Source organism: Sceloporus undulatus, chromosome 2 (genome assembly GCF_019175285.1).
Source record: "Sceloporus undulatus isolate JIND9_A2432 ecotype Alabama chromosome 2, SceUnd_v1.1, whole genome shotgun sequence".
NCBI classification, from domain to species: domain Eukaryota; kingdom Metazoa; phylum Chordata; class Lepidosauria; order Squamata; family Phrynosomatidae; genus Sceloporus; species Sceloporus undulatus.
The window spans coordinates 1661822-1682615 of NC_056523.1; the positions used below are offsets into that span (position 1 = coordinate 1661822).

Genomic DNA, 20794 nt, shown 5'->3' on the forward strand with positions numbered 1-20794 from the left:
TAGCCTATAAAAGAGGAGTCTAGGGCTGCATCTGCATTGCAGAAGTACAGTGGTACCCCGGGATACGAAATACCCACGTTACGAAATTTCCGGGATACGAAAAAATCCCATAGGAAATAACTGTTCCGGGTTACGAAGGTTATTTCGGGTTACGAAGAAAATTTTGGTGCTTTTCGGCGCTTTTTCGCACGAAATCGCGGCTTTTCCCCATTAGCGTCTATGGCATTTCGGCTTGCGAATGCTTTTCGGGTTACGAAAGCGGCGGCGGAACGAATTAATTTCGTAACCCGAGGCACCACTGTAACCTAATTTGACCTCGCTTTAACAGTTATGACTCAATGCTATGAAATTGTGGGAATTGTAGTTTGTTGTGGCACCAGAGTTCTCAGACCGAAAAGGATAAATATCTCTCAAAACCACAGTTCCCAGGACTCCACAGCATTGAGCCATGGCAATTAAAGCAGTGTCAAACCAGATTATTTCTGCAGTGCAGACACAGCCCTAGAATCCTATATTTATAGGCTACCAAATTGTCAATGTAATTCCCACAGAGTTTTATTGAAATATGTAAATTGCATCAAAGCCATTGTGAATGTTAGAAAGCATTAAATCTCGGTTGATCAAGCTTTCTAATACACAAAACAGCATTTCACAATATTAATACAGTTGGCCCTCCACATTTCCAGCTTTGACTTTTGAAGATCTGATTATTTGTGGTTTTGATCCATATGTTCTCTCTAGGAATCTCCAGGTCTTCCGGTGCAACTCTGCCAGACATTGACCATAGACTTGTGCTGAGGAACCTAGAAGTTCCTAGATAAGCCCCTTCTCTAGGTATTTGTAGGCCCTCCAGCATGATTCTGTGGCCAACCTCTGGCAGATGTTGACCATAGAGTTGCACTGGAGGACCTGGAGATTTTATCCCCCAAACCCTGACCATATGTGAAGAAATGCATTTTGAACATTCGAGAGACTACTTGAAAGCTTCTTACAAAATGCATCCAGGGATGACTTTTCCCCTCCTTATTTCAGCAGCTTCAGCTCTTTCCCAGCTCAAGCTTTGTTGCGTTGTTTACTGCAGACTTGCTGCTGCAGTATAATAGCATTGCTGATGCTGCTAAAAATTGCAGCTAGGCAGAGGAGGAGGAGGAGGAGGAAGAAAATTTGAAAGGGGGATTTTAAAATCTTTGTTTAAAAAAATGGAGCCTCGTTGTCAAAGGCTTTGTTAACTGAAGCGCCACAGTTCAAGAAAGACGTTGAGAATCTGGAGCGTGTCCAGAGGAGGGTGGCCAAAATGGTGGTAGGCCTGGAAAGCACCAGGCTCTTTGAGGAGCGGCTGAGGGAGCTGGGTGCGTTTAACCCGGGGGGGGAAGGAGGGTAAGGGGTGGCATGAGAGCCCTGCTTACGTATTTGGAGGGATGCCACATTGAGGAGGGAGCAAGGCAGGGGCCTCACTGGGCCTTTGGTGACTGCGCCTCAGACATCTGCATTTTGAAAGGAGAGGCTCCTGGTTTTCAATTTTTTAATGTTTATAATAATAATGATAATAATAATAACAATAATAATATTTGCATGTGCAGTGGGCCCTTGGTATTGGCTAGGGCTTGGTTCCAGGCCTTCCTGTGGATACCAAAATCTCTGGAGGCTCGAGTCACATATATATACATACATACACACACACACATACATATACATACAACAGTGTACAGTGGTGCCTCGGGATACGAAATGATCGGGTTACGAAATTTCCGGGATATGAAAAAGTTGGATTGGCAAAAACTGTTTCGGGTTACGAAATATTTTTCGGGTTACGAAATTCATTTCGGCGCGAAATTCAAATGCTGCAAAGTGCAGCTATAGGCTTTCCAGTGCTAACGGAAAAGTGTTTCGGGTTACGAAATTTTCGGGTTACGAAAGGAATGGCGGAACGAATTAATTTCGTAACCCGAAATGGAGATGGGAGCCAAATCTATGCACAAATTTCATTTATGTTTCATATCCACATTATGCACCTGGCCTGGAGATAATTTTATACACAATATTTTAAATAATGGTGAGGATCATGGTGTAATAATGATAATAATAATACTACACAATAATGCATAAAGTGTATGTACATTGAGCCATTGGAAAGAAAAAGGTGTCACTCCCATGTGGGCAGTTTTGGATTGGGGACCCAGTTTCTAAACATGACATTAGTTTACACACCTAGCCTGAAGGTCATTTTATACACAAGCTTTAATAATAATGATGATGATGATAATAATAATAATAATAATAATAATAATGTAATATTAAATAAATAACAACCAAGTTTGTGCCCATTGGACCCTAGTCCCAAACCAAAGGCTCAGCCCCCCAAGTGGACCACTTTGGAGCATGTTGGATTAATCTCCAAGGCAAAGCTGTGGTGCTCCTGCTGCTTTGGACTCCATCTCCCAGAACACCTGAGCGTCGGCCAAAGTGGCTGAGGCTTCTGGGAGTTGTAGTCCAAGAACCCTTGGAGGGCCAAGCGTTGGGAGCCACTGCCAGGAAGCCTAGTTCTAACTTCTTCCAGCCCCTCAGGTCCTCCAAGGGAGAGAGTTCTCTTTCCTAGAGAGGCAATTTTCGAGGGGTGAAATGGGGAAGGGGGGCCACTTGGGGTTTCGGTGGGGGGGGGGGGGGGGCCGGGGTGGGAGAGGGAGGGGCCTGGCGGGGGGGGGGAATGGGGTCTCTCTTCCATTTGGGGCTCAGAGGGGGACCTAAGCATCCTTGATAGGAGGAGGGTCCTTTATGGGGGGGGGGCAGGTGGCCTTTCATATAAAGGGTGTCCTTTATAGGGTTACCAGGTTTCCTTTATTAAGAGGTGTGTCCTTTATGGGGGGGGCAGGTGTCCCTTAATAGAAGTCCTTTATAGGGTTCCCAAGTGCCCCTTTTTAAGAGGAGTGTCCTTCATAGGGTTTCTCAGGTGTCCCTTTTTGCAACTTGACTGAGCCAGATGACCCCAAATGCCATATTTCAGGAACATGGGAGTGGCGAGAGCAAGAGATACCCACTTACTAAATCTAACCACATCTGACACGTAAGTTACTCTGCATAGCTGTGATTCTGCCAGTCGGGAGGTTTTTAAATGATTAACTCGTGTTGATGTGCTTTCAAATATGAATAATGATGAACGTGTAAATGTTTGAATATACAGTATGTTTATCTGTTAGTTTTCGTTGGTGTGGAAAGTGTATAGTTGTATGGACATGTTACGTTACCTAGAAATAATGAATAAACATATAACTAAACAAAGAGCAACAGCAACTAAGCCCTGAAGGCTCTCATAAAGGACAAAACCAGCCTACCTATGTTTGTATGACCTTCAGTTTTGCAGCTGAGCCACATTCGTTTAAAACAATTGAACCCTGAACATAAATTTATTGATTTATATTTATTTATTATGATTATTCATATCCTGCTTTCTTTTGCCCCGCCATCATCGCCACAACCCCCGAAAAATTGGGACTCAAAGCAAAGGCACACGGTTTTAATAAATAAAATTGAAATTGAAACACAAATTAAAATACAAAAATAAAATACAGAAATGAGCCTTAAAATAGAATTAAGCTTCTATCGTACTAAAACACCTCACTCCTTAAAATAATAAAATGCAGTTTAAAAGATAAAAGCACTTAAAAACAGTACATATTAAAACAATTAAAATTGCTAAAACCAATTAAAACAATAAAAATAAAGCCACATACAGACCCTTAAAAAATTTCAAAGCCAGCTGTTGAAATAGAAAACCCATTCTTCTTTTTTAATGCACTGTGTTGCATGTAATACTGTACTGACAATTATAAATACAGATATTATAATCACAGATACAGTTACGAATACCTGCACTGCGCTGCATTAAACACGTACAACGCTGCCGCCATGAAAAATTTATGCGCAATACATGGTTGAGTCTCCTTTATCCGAAATGCTTGGGACCAGAAATATTTTGGATTTCTCCAGATTTTGGAATACTTGCAAGTGCACAATTGTGTATCTTGGAGATAGATGTACATGATGATCTATCTTGGACCCAAGTCTAAACATGAAATTCATTTATGTCTCCTCTGTGCCTTATCAATATAGCCTGAATTTTTATACTAAATAGTTTTTACAATATTGTGCATGAAACAAAGTTTGTGTATTTAAACTATCTGAAAACATTTTAATTATATATGTTTTTTATAATTATAAAAGAATTAAATGATCTGAAAACAAAGGTGGCACCTTCTTGACCAGCCCTGTGGACCGTTTGGATTTTGGGGTATTTCAGATTTCGGCATTCTGGAGAAAGGAGACTCAACCTATACTCAGACTGAACTATGCTTTTGTGACTATGCGCTATGTGGGTTTTTTTTTGGGGGGGTGAACTCATTGCCATATTTGCATTCAGTCTGAGTGCTGTACAGAAGTTGTTTGTGGTGACGTTGTGTAGTCATATTACAATACGATACAGGTAGGTTCACCTTTGAGTTGCCATATGTTAGCAATGACTTGAAGGCCCAGAACAACCCTGAAAAGGGTAAGGAAGGGAGTCTTCTCATAGGCTTTCAAAACACTTTAATCCACTCATGTCAATAAATTCGTTCCAAAGCAATAAAATAAATTACATGGGAATGTCACGACTGAATTTATAAAAACGTTGAATTTGTGCAAGAACTGTGTGCGAGGTTGTTGTTGCTGTTATTATTATTACTATTATTATAAACTTTATAAAGCTCTGTAAGTTTACACAACACTGTACATAAAATAGAATAAAATAAAGTAGAATGGACCTGCCACTGGCGTCCAGTCAAGAAAATAGAATATAATACAAAATTCAAACACAACGTCATTCAACAAAAATATACAAACAACAGATTAAAATAAACATCAAATAACAATCAAGTTATACTATATTATTATCATCCTTACTTATTTCCTGTTTGCCCCCAACAATTGGGACCCAAAGCTGCTTCCAAACTAAAAAGCAATACTTTAAAAAGGCATTAAAATAGAGGTGACATTTTTGTTGTGTTTTTTAAAAATCTCACACCCAAAGAATACATTTAAAACAATTAAAATGTTTTAAAAATGTTTTTTATTGCAGGCCTGCATTGTCAGAACAGTATTGCCTTGAGTAAAAGATATCATGTTCTGCACTTACCTTTTTTATTTCCCAGAAGATCTTTCCCTGTCTATCCCTCTGGGAGGATGTTTACTCCTAAGAGTCAGGGATAGAACTGCATCTACATTGCAGATATAATCCAGTTTGACGCCACTTTAACTGCCATGGCTTAATGCCATGGAATTCTGGGATGAGAGCTCAGGTGCCACAATAAGCTACTATTCCCAGCATTAAGCCATGGCAGTTAAAGTGGTGTCAAACTGGATTATTTCTCCAGTGTGGATGCAGCCCCAGAGGACTTTTTCTTCAGTCACCCCGAAATTGTGGGACGACTTGCTGCAAGAGATCTGGCAGATGAATATGCTGCCTGGATTCAAAAGAGCCTTAAAGATCAGTTTCTTCTGGCAGTACTATTGAAATGAATTTTTAAATATAGATTGATTGTTTTTATTTGTATTTGTCTTTTTTGTTATTTTAAATTAACATTCTATCATTTTTATGTCATTTTATCTCAAGCTGATGTCATTTTTAAATGATGCTGCATGTTATTAACTAACATTCTAAGGTCTATATTATATGTTGTGTTCCCCACCTCAATCCATGGGGAGAAGGGGGTAAGAGAGAGAGATAGGTTCTCCGAAATGCTCGGGACGAGAAATGTATTGGATTTTTGATTTTTAAACATTTTTATTTATTCATTTATTTATTGGATTTTGGAATGCTTACATATACCTATTTAGATAACTTAGAAATGAGTCTTGACTAAAGAAGAAATTCATTTCGTAGAGAGATCTTGTAGCACCTTTGAGGCTAACTGAAGGATAGAAATTGACAGCATGAGCTTTCGTAGATTTCAGTCTACTTCCTCAGATACATTTATGTTTCATAAGAAATTCATTTATGTTTCAGAAACCCCTTTTCACAAAGCCTGAAGCTCATTTTATACACAGTGTTTTTAATAATTTAGTGCATGACACAAACTACACCAAACCATCAGAAAGCAAAGGAGTCGCTATCTCAGCCACCTGTATGTGGAATTAAGGATAAGAGACTCAACCTGTATTGTCAAGACTGTTACTATAAGTGTGACTAAAGTCAGTAAGACAGGTAATTTATTTCCCAAGACTGTAAAAACTTTTGAGCCCTCCTAGTCATAAGATTTTGTTTCAGGTAAAGCAAACTTATACAGTTGGCCTTCCACGTTTGTAGCTTGGACTTTTGCGGATTTGATTATTTGTGGTTTTGATTAAAATGTTCTCTCTAGGAATCTCTAGCTCCTCTGGCAAAACACTGCCAGACGTTGACCATAGAGTTAGAAGTTCCTAGAGAAAACACTTCTCTAGGCATTTGTAGGTCCTCCAGCATGATTCTATGACCAGCGTCTGGGAGATGTTGACCATAGGGTTACACCAGAGGTATTCTCTTAGGTAAAAAGAACAGTGCTTTTTTAATATGTGATTTTCCCACATTCACAGGGGTCCTTCACCCCTAACCCCAATGAATGTGAAGGGACCACTGTAGTATTATAGAATTATTGCATTATAGAATCATAGAGCTGGAAGAGTAATGTCACAGCCTAGGGCTTCACATTTGGCATGAAATACACACCGGCAAACACAAATTTTTGACTTCCATGGCTGGTTATGGTTCTTTGGGCGCAAGAAATGTCCAAGTGCAATTTTTGTTTCACTTTATATTCTTATCATTCATTCCTTTCCACAGATTCACTGATGTCCGCACCAGAAATTCAACTAGTGTATCCTCAGCAGCTTATTCAGCACATCAAGAGCACAGCAAGATTGCTTAGTTGGGGCGTTGTATCAGAAGAATGTTGTGCTTTCCTCAAACAATTTGTGTTGCAATGTTGGCATCACACCAGGTAAGGTCTTACTGGTTGAGTCTTCCTTAATCCAGAATCCCTTAATCCCAGAATCCAAAATTCTCCAAGAACCAAAATTTTTCTTCATGGGTGCCTGAGACAGTGACACTTTTGCTTTCTGATAGTCAGTGTACACAAATGTTATTTCACGCATAAATTATTAAAAATATTGTGTATACAATTACCTTTAGGCTATGTATAAGGTGTATAGAAGCCAGTATGGGGTAGTGGTTTGAGTGTTGGACTATGACTCTGGGGTCAAGGGTTTGAACCCTGGCTCAGCCATGTAAACTCACTGGGTAACCTTGGACAAGTCATACTCTCTCAGCCTCAGACAACGATTCTCCAGAGTCATAGTCCAACACTCAAACCACTACGTAACGAGACTCAAGTCTGAACATGAAATTCATTGAGATGAGACTCAAGTCTGAATATGAAATTCATTGATGTTTCATATACTCTTTATATCGATAGTCTCAAGTTAATTTTATACACAATAATTTTAGTAATTTTGTGCATAAAAGAAACTATTAGTATTGGGAATCTACTGTCCAGAGAGAAAGAGGTCTATTCTGCTGGCAATTAGAACATGGGTTTGGAGAGGGATGTTCGGTCAGGAGAGACAGGCCTGAAAAACTAGGCTGCGGCTGAATCTTCAGCTGCCCCAGCGTGGCTTCCATGCAGTTTGAGGGTGTATATCATCTAAATTCAACGTCCCAAACGTGTTCCAACGGCAGACCTTTTGGCCCGTCTGTTTGAGGTCTTAGTTAAGTATATTACGTATATACAGTCAACTATTGGTTGACTGGCTGAACCCAAAGGGTGCTCAGCAATGGCTCCTCTTCTTCATCCTGGAGAGAAGTGACCAGTGGGGTCCCACAGGGTTCTGTCCTGGGCCCAGGGCTATTCAACATCTTTGTTAATGACTTGGATGAAGGAATAGAGGGCATGTTTATCAAATCTGCAGATGACACCAAATTAGGAAGAGTAGCTAATACCCTAGAGGATAGGATCAAAATTAAAAATGACCTTAATAGATTAGAAAGCTGGGCCCAAACTAACAAAATGAATTTCAACAGGGAGAAATCTAAGATACTGCATTTAGGTAGAAAAATGAAATGCATAGATATAGGATGGGGGACACCTGGCTGAATGAGACCTCTACGTGTGAAAGGGATCTAGGAATCCAAGTAGACCATAACTTGAACATGAGTCAACAGTGTGATGTATCAGCTAAAAAGGCCAATGCAATTTTAGGCTGCATCAATAAAAGTATTGTATCTAGATCAAGGGAAGTAATAGTGCCACTGTACTCTGCTTTGGTTGGGCCTCGCCTGGAATATTGTGTTCAGTTCTGGGCATCACAATTCAAAAAGGATGTTGACAAATTGGAGCATGTCCAAAGTCGGGCAACCAAAATGGTGAAGGGTCTGGAAACCATGCCCTAAGAGGAAATACTCAGGGAGCTGGGGATGTTTAGCCTGGAGAAGAGAAGGTTAAGAGGTGATATGATAGCCCTGTTTAAATACTTGAAGGGATGCTATACTGAGCAGGGAGCTGACTTGTTTTCTCTTGCTCCAGAGACTAGGACCCAGAGCAATGGATGCAAGCTACAGGAAAAGAGATTCCACCTCAACATTAGGAGGAACGTTCAACAGTGGAACACACTCCAGAGTGAAGGAGTCTCCTTCTTTGGAGGTCTTTAAGCAGAGGCTGGATTGCCATCTGTCAGGGATGCTTTGATTGTGATTTTCTGCGTGGCACAATGGGGTTGGGCTGGATGGCCCTTGTGCTCTCTTCCAACTCTATGATTCTATGAATCTATGGGCGTTCTGTTCCTCATCCTGCAATGATGGCAAAAACCACAGGACCTCAAATCCTGTTGTGCTCAATGGCAGTGTAATGTGTGCACAACCTCATTGGTGCAGCCATATTCTGGCGCTGCCAGTGAGGAGAATGCAGAAGGGTCATTTGTGGATGTTCCAATATATGGATGGCAACCCTACACATAGAAAGAACAGATAGGAACAGATTTTTTACACATACAACATTTAAATGCATAACTGTTATAACTTAAAATTGTCTATTTTTTTAATGTTATATTTTATATTTACATTTTAATGCTTTTATATTTTTAAATTAAATAATTTTAAATTTGCTGTTTGCTACTTTGAGTCCCTATATTAGGAGAAAGGAGGGATATAAGTAAATAAAATTAATAACTTAGTTTTCTGTGGGTTTTTTTGGGCTGTGTGGCCATGTTCCAGAAAGGTTTCTTACTGATGTTTCACCAGCATCCTAGAGCAGAATGGGGTTGGACTAGATGGCCTTTGGGGACTTTTTCAACTCTAGGATTGTATGTTTCTGATAATAATAAGGCTGACTGTAATAATAATAGACATGTCATCTGTGCCTAATGGAACTAGGGACAAATAACAGAACACCTGATATTCTAGACAGACATGTACAAAAAGTAACACAGGTTTGAACACAGGATGTGAAGAGAACAGAGGAGAGCCTTAACAATGATCTCTAATCTTCTTTTTCTTTCTTGATCAGGTGTGATGCGAGACAAACAAGCAAATTGTGAAAACAGAAAATCTTGGAAGCCAAAGGGAACTAAAAAGCCAGAAGGAAATCCATTCAAAAAATAAAGGAAATAAATTCTTTGTATCCCAAGAGGCTGACATTTGTGAATTTTGTACCTGGCAGTCGAGCCACAAAAGAAGAAGAAGATCGAAGTGTCCCATCAGTAGGAAAATATTTAGAGGTACCTTGCTCTGAAACCTATGCAACATAATCCCATGGAGGACAAACTGTACCAGTGCACAAAATGTGGAATGTGCTTCATTGATGATGAAGCGTGCATTGAACATCAAAGAGCCCACCCTGGGGAGAAACCATGTGGCTGGATGGAAAGTGGTGGGGCATGCTCCCCACATCCAAGAAAGCGCATCGTGGAAAAGCCCTATAAATGCATGGAATGTGAAAAGAGCTTCATCAGCACCAGCGCTCTTATTTTACATGAGAGAACCCACACAGGGGAAAAACCCTACAAATGTGAGGACTGTGGAAAGTGTTTCAGCGAAGGCAGCAAATTGACAATCCATGGAAGGATCCACACAGGGGAGAAGCCATACAAATGCGTAGAATGTGGAAAGCGCTTCACTGTGAGTAGCGCTCTGAGTCTCCATGAAAGAATCCACACGGGGGAGAAACCGTATCAGTGTACCGATTGTGGAAAGAAGTTTCGTGTCAGCAGTGACCTCACGTCCCATAAAAGAACCCATACAGGTGAGAAACCATACAAATGCGTTATATGTGGGAAAAGGTTCAGCGATAGCGGCGCATGCGCTAAACATCAAAGAATCCACACTGGAGAAAAGCCCTATAAATGCATGGAATGTGGGAAGAGCTTCATTTGCAGCAGTTCTCTCGCTTTACATGAAAGAACACACACAGGGGAGAAGCCGTACAAGTGCGTGGAGTGTGGAAAGAGCTTCAACCGGAGCGGGACTCTCACGTCCCATCAAAGAAGGCACACAGGGGAGAAGCCCTATACCTGCGAAGACTGCGGAAGGAGCTTCAGCGATAGCGGGACTTGCGTCAGACATCGGAGAACCCACACGGGAGAGAAACCGTATAAATGCACTGAATGTGGAAAGAGCTTCAGTCAGTGCGGCGCATGTACTATCCATAAAAGAATTCACACCGGGGAGAAACCTTACAAATGTGTGGAATGTGGCAAGACCTTCAACAGCCGTGGGGCATGCATGAAACATCAGCGAACGCACACAGGGCTCAGCATGTAGGGAAAGACTATATGCAGGACTGTAATTCCCTGTATAAACCTTCCAGAACCCTAAGATCTTCAGGGGAAGGCTTTCTCTCGGTCCAGCCATCATGTCATGCTCACTTGGTGAGGGCATGAGAAAGAGAGCCTTCTCAATGCTTGCTCTCAGCCTTTGGAACTCCCTTCCACAGCAAGCTAGCCTGGTCCCTTCCTTGCTTTCTTTTCTCCAACAGACAAAAAACCTTTTCTTTCCAAGCAGGCTTTTAATACATAATTACACCCAGGGAAGTTTCTTATTGGGGTGTTTGCTTTGCTATGTCTTTAATGGTTTTATATTTTTAATTTAGTATATCTTAGGCATTTTGCATTTTTGGCTTATTACACTAATGTGGTGTTTTCATTGTGGTTTAATATTGTACTGTGTTGTTGCTGTTGTTGTTTTTAAGCACCTGTTGTGAGACGCCTTGGGTTTGGTTTGGGAGAAAGGCAGCATATAAATAAAATAAATTTCAATCCTGAGTTTTAGGTATCGAAAAATACAAATTTTTCTAATCAGCTGAGTCCTATTTCCCCTGGCTAGCATGCGCCATGTGTTCCCTGGAGGAGTCTTTGAGTGAGGATGAAACTGAGATGTTGGGGATCCAGGAAGGAAGGAATCCCCAAGAGTATCATAGAATCCTGGCGTTGGAAGGGACCCCAAGGGACATCCAGTCCAACCCCATTCTGCCATGCAGGAATTCACAGTCCAAGCTGTCCTGACAGATAGCCATGCAAGCTCTATTCAAAAATTTCCAAAGAGGGAGACTCCACCACTCTCCCGGAGAGCATCTGCCACTGTCAAAAAGTCCTTCGCGCCAGGAAGTTCTTCCTAACAGTGAGTAAACATGTTCAAGGAACAGCTTGTCTGATTTCTGGTCTCTCTGTCCTCCTTTGCTCTTGACTGTGAAATCAGGAGATCTGTCCTTCTTTTTGGATGTTGGGCTTTCAGTTGCAAATCCATCTCAGATTGGAGGAATGAACAAAGGTTTGAAGACAATCGAGGCACAGACAACAATTCATCTGGACGTGAAACGGTTTCTCTCCTTGCTCATTGATCTGGGGAGGATTTTCCGTAAATCTCTTTCTGTGTGAAATGGTTGCTGGAACCAATGCTTGTGTTCTTTGTTTCTATAATCAATAAAGGGATCCATATTTTACAGAATTGACTGAGCATTTTTTAAATTCTCTGTGGAGGCTGGTTCATTCCCTCAGCCCCTTTTTTGGAGTCAGGGATTGTCATCTATCCAAAGTATCATCTCATGGCCCTAAGGTGGAAAACAAGGAGACAGAATCAGGATCCTAGAGCTGGAAGGGATCTCCAAGGGTCATCCAGTCCAACCCCCTTTGGCCATGCAAGATCCAAGGCCTCTTGACAGAAGGCCATCCACTCTCTCTTTAAAATCCTTCAAAGAAGGAGGCTCCATCACCCTTCAAGACAGCAGCCTCCTCCACTGTTGAACAGCTCTTACCCTCAGGAAGCTCTTCATAATCTTTAAATGGATTTTTTTCCTTGTAGTTCAAACCCATTGCTGTGTAACCCAGTCTCTGGAACAGTAAAAAACAAGCTGGTTCCATCCTCAATAGGCCATCCTTTCAAATATTTCAATTTCTCTTCCCGAAGCTGAACATACCTAGCTACCTAAGCCATATCCTCATAGGGCTTGGTAGCTTCCAGACTCTTCAACATTTTGCTCACCCACCTTTGGACACACGACTCCAGCTTGTCCACATCCTTTTTGAATTGTGGTGCCCAGAACTGAACGCAATATGCCAGGTGAGGTCTGACCAAAGCAAAATAGAGTGGTGCTATTACTGCTCTCAGTCTAGATGCTAGACTCCTATTGATGCAGCCTAGGACTGCACTGGCTTTGTTAGCTGCTGCATCACACTGTTGGTTTATATTCAGCTTGTAGTCCACCAAGACTCCCAGATCCCTTACAGGGGTCCTGGTGACATTCAACCATTCCTTTCTGCCCCCCCCCCCATCCCACCCTTAATTTAGCACTTCCTGTGGGACTTCAGTGGATAATGGAGTGAGGGAGTGTGGGAAGGGTCTCCTTTGCCCTTAGGGAGTATGCAGACATAGAGGAGGCTGGGGCTGAGTGGAGGGGGCCATGGAGGAGGAATGGGAAGGGAGAGCTGGTTTCTGGTCTCTGCTTCTGCCCTTCATCTCTCTCTCTTCCTCCCACTAGAATCATAGAATTGGAAGAGACCACAAGGGCCATCCAGTCCAACCCCCTTCTGCCATGCAGGAAATCACAATCAAAGCATCCCTGACCTCTAAGGAGGGAGACTCCACCATCCTCCATTGAAGGACTGTGTTCCACTGTCAAACAGCCCTTACTATCAGGAAGTTCCTCCTAATGCTGAGGTGGATTCTCTTTTCCTGGAGCTTGCGTCCATTGCTCTAGGTCCTAGACTCTGGAGCAGCAGAAAACAAGCTTGTTCCCTCCTCAATATGACATCCCTTCAAATATTTAAAGAGGGCTATCATCACCTCATAACCTTCTCTTCTCCAGGCTAAACATCCCCAGCTCCCTGAGTCGTTCCTCAGGGCATGGTTGCCAGACCTTTCACCATTCTGGTCACCCTCCTTTGGGCACGCTCCACCTCATGTATATGTATATATGTACATGTGAACCAGTGTGGTGTAGTGTTTGAGTGTTGGACTAGGACTCTGGAGACCAGGGTTCAATTCCTCCTCATCCATAAAACCCACTAGGTGACCAAGTCACAGGGGAAAGGCCAAAGCAAACCCTCTGTGAACAAACCTTGCTAAGAAAACTCTGCGATAGGTTTGCCTTAGGGCGCCATAAGCCAGAATCAACTTGAAGGTGGATGACAACAACAAAAACAAATATGTATACAAAATCTATTGTGGGGATTTTGTGCTTGTTGTTTGTTTGTGGCGCCTGGTTGAGCAGCTGCGCCATTTCCTTGACAAATCCAGCGACTGGAAATGGTGTAATTTAAAGGTATGCTTTTAATTTTGCTCACTGTTGTACATCATGACTACTACCCTTGCATTCAGTGATGTATGGGAAATACGGTCTAGGACTAACAAGACTACAGGCAAGAAAGTGGCTCCGAGTGTTGCCCAGGGCTCTGGAGGCCAGGGTTCGAATCCTGCCTCGGCTGCGTCAATGTCCAGTGGGCAACCTTGGCTGAGTCGCACTCTCTCCGTGTCTTAAAAATGACTTAAAGTCAAGCAGCCAAAGGGCAAAAAAACACAGCAAGGGACACACTCAGAAGGCCATTTCTTAAACAGAAGTTGGCAACTAGGCATTTAAGGCAAAGAGTTGGCTGTGCTTCTGGCTGGGCCCCAGTCCTCCAAGGGTTAAGGGCAACGAGTCCCACGAGTCCATGTTTCCTAGACAGGCAGGAAGTGGCTGGGAGGAAAGAAACGGGACGGAAATCTTTCCACTTCCGGGTCGGAGATAGGAAGGGGAAGAAGAAACGAAGAAGCAGCAGCAGGAGGGAAGGAGCGAGGTGGGGGTGAATGGGAGGCAGCAGGGGAAGGTAAGGGGGGAAAGGGCTCTTCTCTGTCATTTGGGGAATCCCAGGAGGCCTTTAGGGGGAAAAGGGGTCCCTCCGCCCTTTATGAGGAAGTACAAGGATCCTGCGAGGAAAGGGCCCCAAAGGCCATGCAGTCCCCCTTCTTCTGCCATGCAGGATACATAGGATCCTAGCTTGGAAGGGCCCAAAGGACCATCCAGTCCACCCCCTTCTTCTGCCATGCAGGAATACTGGATCCATGGCGTTGGAAGGGACCCCAAGGACCATGCCAGCCGCCCCCTTCTTCTGCCATGCAGGAATACATAGGATCCTGCTTGGAAGGACCCAAAGACCATCCAGTCCAGCCTTCTTCTGCATGCAGGAATACATAGGATCCTAGCGTTGGAAGGGACCCCAAGGACCATCCAGTCCAGCCCCTTCTTCTGCCATGCAGGAATACATAGGATCCTGCGTTGGAAGGGACCCCAAAGGACCATCAGTCCAGCCCCTTCTTCTGCCATGCAGGAATACATAGGATCCTGGCGTGGAAGGGACCCCAAAGGACCATGCAGTCCAGCCCCCTTCTTCTGCCATGCAGGAATACATAGGATCCTGGTTGGAAGGGACCCCAAGGACCATGCAGTCCAGCCCCCTTCTTCTGCCATGCAGGATACATAGGATCTAGCGTTGGAAGGGGACCCCAAAGACCATGCAGTCCAGCCCCCTTCTTCTGCCATGCAGGAATACATAGGATTCTGCGTTGGAAGGGACCCCAAAGGACCATGCAGTCCAGCCCCTTCTTCTGCCATGCAGGAATACATAGGATCCTGGCGTTGGAAGGGACCCCAAAGGCCATCCAGTCCAGCCCCCTTCTTCGCCATGCAGGAATACATAGGATCCTGCGTTTGGAAGGGACCCAAAGGACCATCCAGTCCAGCCCCCTTCTTCTGCCATGCAGGAATACATAGATCCTGCGTTGGAAGGGACCCCAAAGGCCATCCCGTCCAGCCCCCTCTTCTGCCATGCAGGAATACACTAGGATCCTAGCGTTGGAAGGACCCCAAGGACCATGCCAGTCCAGCCCCCTTCTTCTGCCATGCAGGAATACATAGGATCCTAGCGTTGGAAGGGACACCCAAAGGACCATGCAGTCCAGCCCCCTTCTTCTGCCATGCAGGAATACATAGGATCCTGGCTGGAAGGGACCCCAAAGGACCATGCAGTCCAGCCCCCTTCTTCTGCCATGCAGGAATACATGATCCTAGCGTTGGAAGGGACCCCAAGGACCACCCAGTCCAGCCCCCTTCTTCTGCCATGCAGGAATACCTAGTATCCTAGCATTGGAGGGACCCCCAAGGACATGCAGTCCAGCCCCCTTCTTCTGTCCATGCAGGAATACCTAGGATCCTGGCTTGGAAGGGACCCCCAAAGGACCATGCAGTCCAGCCCCCTTCTTCTGCCATGCAGGAATACATAGGATCCTGGCGTTGGAGGGACCCCAAAGGACCATGCAGTCCAGCCCCCTTCTTCTGCCATGCAGAATACATAGGATCCTGGCGTTGGAAGGGACCCAAAGGACCATGCAGTCCAGCCCCCTTCTTCTGCCATGCAGATACATAGGATCCTGCGTTGGAAGGACCCCCACGGACCATGCAGTCCAGCCCCCTTCTTCTGCCATGCAGGAATACATAGGATCCTGGCGTTGGAGGGACCCCAAGGACCATGCAGTCCAGCCCCTTCTCTGCCATGCAGATACATAGGATCCTGGCTGGAAGGGACCCCCAAGGACCATGCAGTCCAGCCCCTTCTCTGCCATGAGGAATACATAGGATCCTGGTTGGAGGGACCCCAAGGACCATGCAGTCCACGCCCCCTTCTTCTGCCATGCAGGAATACATAGGATCCTGGCGTTGGAAGGGACCCCAAAGGACCATGCAGTCCAGCCCCCTTCTTCGCCATGCAGGAATACATAGGATCCTGGCGTTGGAAGGGACCCCAAAGGACCAGCAGTCCAGCCCCCTTCTTCTGCCATGCCGGAATACATGGATCCTGGCGTGGAAGGGACCCCCAAGGACCATCCAGTCCAGCCCCCTTCTTCTGCCATGCAGGAATACATAGGATCCTGGCGTTGGAAGGGACCCCCAAGGACCATCCAGTCCAGCCCCCTTCTTCTGCCATGCGGAAACATAGGGTCCTGCGTTGGAAGGGACCCCAAAGGACATCAGTCCAGCCCCCTTCTTCTGCCATGCAGGAATACATAGGATCCTAGCGTTGGAAGGGACCCCAAAGGGACCATCAGTCCAGCCCCTCTTCTGCCATTGGATACATAGGATCCTGGCGTTGGAAGGGACCCCCAAGGACCATGCAGTCCAGCCCCCTTCTTCTGCCATGCAGGAATACATAGGATCTGGCTTGGAAGGGGACCCCAAGGACCATTGCAGTACCAGCCCCCTTTTCTGCCATGCAGAATACTAGGATCCTAGCGTTGGAAGGGACCCCCAAGGACCATGCAGTCCACGCCCCTTCTTCTGCCATGCAGGATACATAGGATCCTAGCGTTGGAGGGACCCCAAAGGCCATGCAGTCAGCCCCCTTCTTCTGCCCTGCAGGAATACATAGGATCCTAGCGTTGGAAGGGACCCCCAAGGACCATGCCAGTCCAGCCCCCTTCTTCTTGCCATGCAGGAAACATAGGATCCTGGCGTTGGAAGGGACCCCCAAGGACCATGCAGTCCAGCCCCCTTCTTCTGCCATGCAGGAATACATAGGATCCTGGCGTTGGAAGGGACCCCAAGGACCATGCAGTCCAGCCCCCTTCTTCTGCCATGCAGGAATAAATAGGATCCTGGCGTTGGAAGGGACCCCAAAGGACCAGCAGTCCAGCCCCTTCTTCTGCCATGCAGGAATACATGGATCCTAGGTGTTGGAAGGGACCCCCAAGGACCATGCAGTCCAGCCCCCTCTCTCTGCCATGCCGGATACATAGTCCTGGGTTGGAAGGGACCCCAAGGACCATCGCAGTCCAGCCCCCTTCTTCTGCCATGCAGGAATACATAGGATCCTGGCGTTGGAAGGGACCCCAAGGACCATGCAGTCCAGCCCCTTCTTCTGCCATGCAGGATACATAGGATCCTGGCGTTGGAAGGGACCCCCAAGGACCATGCAGTCCAGCCCCCTTCTTCTGCCCTGCAGGAATACATAGGATCCTGGCGTTGGAAGGGACCCCAAAGGACCATGCAGTCCAGCCCCCTTCTTCTGCCATGCAGGAATACATAGGATCCTGGCGTTGGAAGGGACCCCAAGGACCATGCAGTCCAGCCCCTTCTTCTGCCATGCAGGAATACATAGGATCCTGGCGTTGGAAGGGACCCCAAAAGGACCATCCAGTCCAGCCCCTTCTTCTGCCATGCAGGAATACATAGGATCCTAGCGTTGGGGGAACCCAAAGGACCATCCAGTCCAGCCCCTTCTTCTGCCATGCAGGAATACATAGGATCCTAGCGTTGGAAGGGACCCCCAAGGACCATCGCAGTCCAGCCCCCTTCTTCTGCCATGCAGGAATACATAGGATCCTAGGCGTTGGAAGGGACCCCCAAGGACCACAGTCCAGCCCCCCTTCTTCTGCCCTGCAGGAATACATAGGATCCTGGCGTTTGAAGGGACCCCAAGGACCATGCAGTCCAGCCCCTTCTTCTGCCATGCAGGAATACATAGGATCCTGGCGTTGGAAGGGACCCAAAGGACCATCCAGTCCCGCCCCCTTCTTCTGCCATGCAGGAATACATAGGATCCTGGCTTGGAGGGACCCAAAGGACCATCCAGTCCAGCCCCCTTCTTCTGCCATGCAGGAATACATAGGATCCTGGCGTTGGAAGGGACCCCAAAGGAACCATCCAGTCCAGCCCCCTTCTTCTGCCATGCAGGATAACATGGATCCTAGCGTTGGAGGGCCCCCAAGGACCATGCAGTCCAGCCCCCTTCTTCTGCCATGCAGGAATACATAGGATCCTGGCGTTGGAAGGGACCCCAAAGGACAAGCAGTCCAGCCCCCTTCTTCTGCCATGCAGGAATACATAGGATCCTGGCGTTGGAAGGGACCCCAAGGACCATCCAGTCCAGCCCCCTTCTTCTGCCATGCAGGAATACATAGGATCCTAGCGTTGGAAGGACCCAAAGGACCATGCAGTCCAGCCCCTTCTTCTGCCATGCACGGAATACATAGGATCCTAGCGTTGGAAGGGACCCCCAGGACCATGCAGTCCAGCCCCTTCTTCTGCCATGCAGGAATACTATGATCCTGGCGTGGAAGGGACCCCAAGGACCATGCAGTCCAGCCCCCTTCTTCTGCCATGCAGGAATACTAGGATCCTGGCGTTGGAAGGGACCCAAGGACCATGCAGACCCCCCCTTCTTCTTCATGCATGAATACTGGATCTAGCGTTGGAAGGGAACCCCAAAGGACCATGCAGGACCAGCCCCCTTCTTCTGCCATGCAGGAATACATAGGATCCTAGCGTTGGAAGGGACCCCAAAGGACCATGCAGTCCAGCCCCCTTCTTCTGCCATGAGGAATACATAGGATCCTAGCGTTGGAGGGACCCCCAGGACCATGCAGTCCAGCCCCTTCTTCTGCCATGCAGGAATACATAGGATCCTGGCGTTGGAAGGGACCCCAAAGGACCATGCAGTCCAGCCCCCTTCTTCTGCCATGCAGGAATACATAGGATCCTGGCTTGGAAGGGACCCCCAAGGACCATGCAGTCCAGCCCCCTTCTTGCCATGCAGAATACATAGGATCCTGGCGTTGGAAGGACCCCAAAGGACATGCAGTCCAGCCCCTTCTTCTGCCATGCAGGAATATAGGATCCTGGGTTGGAAGGGACCCCCAAGGACCATGCAGTCCAGCCCCCTTCTTCTGCCATGCAGGAATATAGGTCCTGGTCGTTGGAAGGGACCCCAAAGGACCATGCAGTCAGCCCCCTCTTCTGCCATGCAGGAATACATAGGATCCTGCGTTGGAAGGGACCCCCAGGACCATCAGTCCAGCCCCCTTCTTCTGCCATGCAGGAATACATAGGATCCTGGCGTTGGAAGGGGACCCAAAGGACCATGCAGTCCAGCCCCCTTCTTCTGCCATGCAGGAATACATAGGATCCTGGCGTTGGAAGGACCCCAAGGACCATGCAGTCCAGCCCCCTTCTTCTGCCATGCAGGAATACATAGGATGGCGTTGGAAGAGACCCAAAGGACCATCCAGTCCCCCCTTCTTTGCCATGCAGGATACATAGGATCATGCGTTGGAAGGGACCCCCAAGGACCATGCAGTCCAGCCCCCTTCTTCTGCCATGCGGATACATAGGATCCTGGCGGAAGGGACCCCCCAAGGACCATCCAGTCCAGCCCCCTTCTTCTGCCTGCAGGCATACATAGGATCCTAGCGTTGGAAGGGGACCCCCAAGGACCATGCAGTCCAGCCCCCTTCTTTGCCATGCAGGAATACATAGGATCCTAGCGTTGGAAGGGACCCCAAGGACCATGCAGTCAGCCCCTTCTTCTGCCATGCAGAATACATAGGATCCTGGCGTTGGAAGGACCCCCAAGGACCATGCAGTCCAGCCCCCTTCTCTGCCATGCAGGAATACCTAGGATCCTGGCGTTGGAAGGGACCCCCAAGGACCATGCAGTCCAGCCCCTTCTTCTGCCATGCAGGAATACATAGGATCCTGGCGTTGGAAGGGACCCCAAAGACCATGCAGTCCAGCCCCCTTCTTCTGCCATGCAGGAATCATAGGTCCTGGCGTTGGAAGGGACCCCCAAGGACCATGCAGTCCAGCCCCCTTCTTCTGCCATGCAGGAATACATAGGTCTGGCGTTGGAAGGGACCCCAAGGACCATCCAGTCCATCCCCCTTCTTCTGCCCTGCAGGAATACATAGGATCCTGGCGTTGGAAGGGACCCCAAAGGACCATCCAGTCCAGCCCCCTTCTTCTGCCATGCAGGAATACATAGGATCCTAGCGTTGGAAGGACCCCAAAGGACCATGCAGTCCAGCCCCCTTCTTCTGCCATGCAGGAATACATGATCCTGCTTGGAAGGGACCCCAAGGGCCATCCAGTCCAGCCCCCTTCTTCTGCCATGCAGGAACATAGGATCCTAGCGTTGGAGGGACCCCAAAGGACCATGCAGTCCAGCCCCCTTCTTCTGCCATGCAGGAATACGTTGATCCTAGCATTGGAAGGGACCCCAAGGGCCATTCAGTCCAGCCCCCTTCTTCTGCCATGCGGAATACATAGGATCCTAGAGTGAGGGACCCCCAAGGACCATCCGTCCAGCCCCCTTCTTCTGCCATGATGATACATAGGATCCTAGCATTGGAAGGGGCCCCCCAGGACATCCAGTCCAGCCCCCTTCTTCTGCCATGCAGGAATACATAGGATCCTAGCGTTGGAAGGGACCCCCA

The 20794-nt window shown here is 46.8% G+C and overlaps 1 protein-coding gene across 2 annotated transcripts in view; it reads left to right on the forward strand.

Moving 5' to 3' along the window:
* LOC121923024 (zinc finger protein 721-like) overlaps positions 1-12001 on the forward strand; it is a 19764-nt gene extending 7763 nt beyond the window's left edge. The window contains exons 1-3 of one of the 2 annotated variants that reach the window (XM_042453123.1): positions 2753-3061; positions 6851-7007; positions 9567-12001. In XM_042453123.1, the coding sequence (XP_042309057.1) occupies positions 9797-10819 (1023 nt within the window). In that variant the 5' untranslated portion in view covers positions 2753-3061; positions 6851-7007; positions 9567-9796 and the 3' untranslated portion in view covers positions 10820-12001. Of the gene's footprint in view, positions 1-1284; positions 1289-2752; positions 3062-6850; positions 7008-9566 lie in introns of those variants that run through there. The other variant, XM_042453124.1, reaches the window with a different exon arrangement.
* The last annotated feature ends 8793 nt before the right edge of the window (positions 12002-20794 follow it).